At 66.3% G+C, this 5,960-nt stretch overlaps 1 protein-coding gene across 1 annotated transcript; it reads right to left on the bottom strand.

Annotated features, from left to right (window-relative positions):
* Window positions 1-1,843: 1,843 nt before the first annotated feature.
* LOC109323169 (zinc finger protein 664-like) lies at window positions 1,844-5,529 on the bottom strand. The gene is made up of 4 exons (XM_019554618.1): window positions 4,482-5,529; window positions 3,794-3,920; window positions 3,036-3,149; window positions 1,844-2,777 (listed from the first exon to the last, which is right to left on the bottom strand). Exons 1-4 carry the CDS (start codon window positions 5,274-5,276, stop codon window positions 2,533-2,535), a joined length of 1,281 nt encoding a protein of 426 aa, XP_019410163.1. The 5' UTR covers window positions 5,277-5,529; the 3' UTR covers window positions 1,844-2,532.
* Window positions 5,530-5,960: the final 431 nt, after the last annotated feature.

Below are 5,960 nucleotides of genomic sequence, written 5' to 3'. Positions count from 1 at the left end.
ATCTGGGCAGCCACGGACCGTGGGCTCTGCCCCCCTGCCTGGCCGGGCTGCCAAGGCACCATGCCGTGCCTGCCCGGGCGCTCGTGGACCAACGGGCACTACCCCGCGCCCGCCTGGGCACCACCAGGCACTGCCCCCCAGCCCCGACCCGCGCCGGCGCCGAGCCCCCTCCCTGACTGACATTGTGTTCGGGGTACTGTTTGCCGTGGGCTGGAGGATGCGGGCCGGGGGGGGGAGCGGTTCTGCGGCGTTGGACTGGGGCTGGGCCTGCGTGCGTCTTGCTGCCCCCCCCCGCCCCTGGAGCCCCCTCCCCTCGGGGCTGTGCTGCAGCACTGGCGGGGGACACGATACTGTGAACAGCCCCCCGCCACCTGCCCAGCCCCTGACCCAGCATGTCCTGCCCCCGCCTCTCCCGTGCTGTGAGTGAGCAAGGCCAGGGTCCCCATTCCCGGCCTCATGGGGCTGAGCCCCCCCCCCGCAGCCTGCTGCCATAGTGATGCCTCCCCACGGTGCCCTGCCGTGGCGGTGAGGCCCCCGCGTGCCCCGCAGCTGCCGTGGCACTGAGACTTTGCACAATCCCTGCTGGCACCCATGCCCCCCACCCCATGTGGGGCCAGCCATGTCACCCTCCCCCAGCCTCACCGACCCCGCTTGTGTGCACCCCCGCGCCGCTCCGTGCTCTCGTGACCAGGCGTGAGCCACGCGTGTTCTCTGTGCCGCCGTCCGGCGTGTCCCGCCCGGGGCTGGGGCGTCTGATCCCCCTCCCTTTTTTAAGTTGGTTTTTTTTTTTTTTTGGTTCTGTTTTGTATTGATGATGATGATGATGATGATGTCGATGTCCCTTGTGCTGTATTTGTGCGTGACCATGTCCTGGGTCGTGGGGCGGGCCTGTGCTCCCCCCCGCCCGCCGCAGCCGCCGCATCCCGCGCTGATTTTTTCTCTGCAAAGTGGCCAATAAAAACCAGCTTTGAACTTGCACTTTTTATTAACAGAGGATCTATTTTTCCAGCTCTTGTACGCGAGGCTCAATAAATGTCTTGTTCGCCGCTGCCTCCGCCTGGCTTCCTCTTCCCTTCCACCCCCCGCCGGGCGCTGGCCGGGACAGGGCAGGAGGAAGAAGCTGGGGTAGGAAGGGGGGAGGGTCCTGGTCCCTGGCAGGGCGACGTGGGTACCCCTGTAGGCGCCAGGCCTGGGGGTGATGGGTTGGGACACCGGGGGGAACCATAGGGTCCCCGGAGCAAGAGCAGCCTGTGACAGGGCCCTGGGGGTGGGGGGCCCTTGGGGCCCCCCGCGGCTGATGCGGGCGGGCAGAGGCGAGTTGTGTCCGCGGCCGACAGAGAAGAGCGGGTCTTACGGGCACTAATCCAGGCCGGGCTGGGAGGGGGATTAGTCCAAGGGCAGAAGGGACTCTGCGCCTCTGACGTCCGTGGGCGCTGGGGGCGGGGGGGTTGCTCTCAGTGTCCTGGCGCTCACGGGGTTAAACTGGTAGCGGGGGTCAGTGCAGGGAGACATGGGGTGAGACCTCCCTCCCCCTCTGGGGAGCTGTGGCCCAGCCTGTGACCTCCCCCATCTGGGGGCTGGGGCTCAGGGGGAGGCTTGCACCTTCCAGACTGACTAAAGCAGGGAGATTAGGGCCGTCTGGACCCTGCTCTTCCCCAACCCCCTCGTCCGCCTGGAGCCAGTGTGAGAGGAGCCTTGGCCCAAGCCCCAGGTTAGCTCCGTCCCAGCCTGGATGAGCGCGGTGCCAGAGTTTCCCCATCTGTGCCCCCAACTCACCCACGTTCATTCAGCTTCCCCCATGCTCCCAGGATCAGCGAGGCTCTAGCATCTCCTGCCCCTGCCAGACCCCCTCCTCCCTGGTGGGCTGGCTTGGGGGGAGGGAGAGGGGGGTCCTCCAGGTCCCCCCCACACCCTCTGCTTTCAGACCCCAGAGGAAGCACCAGGGCGGGGGGCTGTCACAAATTGGGGCAGGGGCTAAGCCCTGGGTGGGAGGCAGGAGCCAGAGACCCATGGGTCTTCGCTCTACACGGCTTGGGCTGGTGCTGGGTAGGCAGCGGCACAGCCTCCCCCCCACCCCGCCCCACCTGTCTTCCAGGGTGGGAAGGGTCCCCAGGGTGCAGCAGGGGGATGTGGGCAAGACAGTGATGGTCAAGGAGCCTCCCCCTGACCCCCCTTACCTGACTGGGCTCTGCCATCCCTGTAGGGTCCATAGGCCTTCCCCACCTGGAGACCCCTCCCCTGCCCCATAAGTCTCCTGCCCAGAGAACCTGTCACCCCCCTGTCCTAGGCTGTGCACATGGGCCCAGCCCCGCCCCCCCAGACTGTCCTGGCCGCTAGGAGACAGAGCTTGGGCTGGACAGTGACAGACGTTGCTTGGTCCAGAGCAGCTCCCCCAGGCACCTCTGGCCCAGGCTGGCAGACGGGGCTGGAGTCTGGGCCAGGCCTAGCTCCAGCCCAACAGGCACAGGCTGCTTGTTAAGCTCTGAAGGCTGACAGGTTTGTGGGTGCACTGGCCCCTCATGCCCCTTGCCCTCAGCCTGAAGGCGGGGAGAGGGCACCGGTCTGGGGGGCAGGTGCTCCAGGGCTGGGGGCAGCAGCTCTGCTGTGGGGCAACTCTGGCATGGCACTAGGAGTCACAGCAACAGTCTGTGCTAGCACATGACTGGGGATGGTGCAGGGCCAACGCCCCCCCAGGCTGCCCTTGGGGTCCATGTCCCACCTTCTGGGGCATCCATCACCAGTGGGGAGTATTGAAGAATCCAGGCATGAGGCAGTCCCTGGGATGGGGAGACAGGGGTCACCTGTAACACCCAGAGGGGGGGTGTACAGGGCAGGGCCCAGGTGACTGGGGGTCCGGCAGAGCCTCTACCAAGGTTCAGCCCCCTCAGGCAGATGTTTTGGGGCGGACACAGCCTGGCCCCAGCCCCCCACCCCACCTGTGTGCTGCCACTCCAGCAGTAGAGCTCAGCCCAGGACATGCAGGGCCTGAGATGCCTCGCAGGACACACCAAGGCCTGGTGCTGCCTGCCACTCACCTGTGCAGGTGCCTGCCGAGGCCTCCACATGACCAGGGCCCTGGGCAGCAACCAACACAGGCTCTTCCCCACGCTCCAGGCAGGCGACAACATGGGGCTTGGGGACAGGGACCCCTGCAGAGAGGGAAATACAAGAGGGTGGGGAGGGAAAGCTCAGGTGGCCACGGCCCTCCAGCTCTGCCCTGCCCTTGCCCCGGCCCTGTGTGGAGGGGACGCAGCAGAGCCCCAGGAGTGATGGAGTCAGTCACTGAGGCCTATGTTATTCCTGCAGACACCCCCCACCCCACTCCAGTGCAGCCCCAGCCCCTGCTTCTGCCCTCCTCAGCTTGCTGGGGGCTGCAGGGACACTGGGGGCAATGAGAGCCAGGACCCCTCACTCACAAGGATGTGGCATGGCAGGAAGCAGGACTTCACCCACTGCTCAGCAGGGGCTGGAGCCATGGGCTGCTCAGGGGAGAGAAGAGGATGGGGAGGCCAGACTGGGTCCCCCATGGCTGCTCCTGGGGGGCCCAGAAAGACAGCACCTGTCCTGATCCCATGTTGACCGCTCTGGGAATCCAGCCCTGATGCAGGGCACTGTGCACTGGATCCCTGGGTCGAGCCATTGAGTCCCCCGCCCCAACCCCTGTGCAGGGATCCCAAGACTTTCTAGACATGAACTGGCCTTGCCTAAGGATGGTAGTACCCGAGACATGCCCAGAGACCCCAGACTGGCCAGCAACTCTCATCCCTGCCCTGAGGCTGGGCTGGCCCCTTACCCAGGGAGGCCAGGTTCTGGTAGGTCTCCAGCGTGGTCTCCCTGTACAGCGCGCGCTGGCTCTCATCCAGCAGGGCCCACTCAGCTGTCGTGAACACCACGGCGACCTCTGCAAACATCATCGGCACCTGCAATGACACCAGGTCCCATTCTGCAATGTCTACACGTGGGGTGTCCAAATGGGGCGTCCACACATGGGGGGCAGGGACCAGGGTGGCAAGAAGGGGCTGGTGGCAAACATGAGGGGGAAGGGGCATGAATCTTACTGGAGGCAGCGATGGGGTGACCTGCCCCTACCCCTGCCCCTTGGTGGGTAGCTCATACCAGGGCCAGGAGGGCTCCGGGCCCAGCAACACCACAGCGGGGGGGTTGGGTGACCTAGCAGGCTCTGGGACTGAGCTTGCTGAGGGAGGGCATGTAGCCCACAGCTCTGGAGAATGTCCCACATTCCCATCCCCTCTGCCTCCCCAGGTGCAACCACCCCCTCACGGAGTCCGGGCACTCCTCTGGCAGTGGGTTTGGGTCCTGTGGTGTGGGAGCCAATGTGTAGGGGAAGGAGGGGCACCAGCCCCTGGCAGCTTCTCTGTGACCCTGGCACCACTGCAGGGGCAACTCTGTTCCACCCGCACCCCTGCTGCACCCCTCTAGCCTGAGTTGGGCCTGGGTCCAGGAGCATGGTGCTGGCTCACCCTCCGGCAGTGCCGCAGAAGCTGGGTGCCATGCTGGAAAGCCTTCGCACAGCCAGGACAGTGGAAGGGACCACCGGCAGTGTGTAGGCGGTGGTGGGCAATGAGGTGGGAGGCCTGGCGAAAGCAGCGCCCACAGTCTGGGCAGGCGTGGGGCTTCTCGCCTGTGTGCAGGCGGCAGTGGGCGGCCAGCGAGGAGCTGTGGCGGAAGTGGCGCCCGCAGTCTGGGCAGGCATGGGCCTTCTGGCCCGTGTGGATCCACTGGTGGGTGGCGAAGGCCGAGTGCCCGGCGAAGCAGCGCCCGCAGTGAGGGCAGCTATAAGGGCGTTCGCCCATGTGCCGGCGCCGGTGAGCGATGAGGTGGGAGCTCTGCCGGAAGCAGCGGCCACAGTCTGGGCACGTGTGGGGCTTCTCCCCCCGGTGCAGGTGCCGGTGCGTGGACAGGGACAAGCCGTGGCAGAACTGACGCCCGCAGTCCGGGCAGGCGTGGGGCTTCTCGCCCGTGTGCAGGCGCCGGTGTGTGGTCAGGTGCGAGCCGTGGCGGAAGCAACGCCCGCAGTCCGGGCACGCGTGGGGCTTCTCCCCTGTGTGCAGGCGGCGGTGGGTGCGGAGGGACGAGCCGTGCTTGAAGCACTTCTGGCACTCGGGGCACTGATGCCGTGTTCCGCCTTCAGGGGCTGCCCACCCTCTGGGCCCAGCCGTCTTCTCCGTCCTGGCGCCGTGGACCCCGCTCTGGCCTGTACGACAAGAGGATGGTGACGTGCCTGCTCCCCAGCAGCACAGAGCATGAGCTGCCATACCCCAGGTCTGTCCTCGCAACAGGGAGGGGAGGCTGAAAGGGGAAGGGAGTGGGTCTGGGCAGGGTTTCCCCTGCAGCCTCCAGCACCGAAGGTCCAGGATGTTCTGGCTCAGAGGCTGTGCCTCTCACTCCCCCTCAATAGCTCCTGATGCCCCTTTCCTTTGAGAAGAAGCCCAGGCCCTTTCTGGAGCTGGCTAAATCCCCCTTTCATCCTGCCCTGGGTGAGAAGGTTAGCACCTTGTAAACCCCTCTCCTTTCTCACTTGACCAGGCCTGGCCTCCTCAGTCCTCCCCCTTCAGAAGCCCCTCTACACGGCTGCTCACCAGGGAAGGCCGGGCCCCAGGAAGCCTGCAGCGCCTGTTACTTGCAGAGGATGAATGGGCAAGCAGTGCCCAGGCAGACCGGGGGAAGCTGCGGATGGGCAGCCAGAGCCAGCCCCGGGGAGCGGCTGCCCAGCACCAGACAGTGGCGGAGGAGCTGCGTGGGCAGCCCCAGGAGCAGTCCTGCGGCACTGCAGACAGGCAGGGCGCCACCTGAGCCGAAGCGGCACCCTGCCATGCTGGGCACAGCCCACAAGCCCGAAATGCCAGGGGCGGAGTGCGGGCACCGCTGTGCTGGGGCCGCCCGGACCAGCCTCTCCAGAGCACCGCGGGGCGTCTCTCCCCCCACTCTGCCAGGGAAGC

The sequence above is a fragment of the Crocodylus porosus genome, unplaced genomic scaffold (assembly GCF_001723895.1).
Source record: "Crocodylus porosus isolate Cpor-Errol unplaced genomic scaffold, CroPor_comp1, whole genome shotgun sequence".
Taxonomy (NCBI): domain Eukaryota; kingdom Metazoa; phylum Chordata; order Crocodylia; family Crocodylidae; genus Crocodylus; species Crocodylus porosus.
The sequence above is the reverse complement of the archived record's forward strand: the minus strand, read 5'-3'. Positions and strand labels throughout refer to the sequence as shown.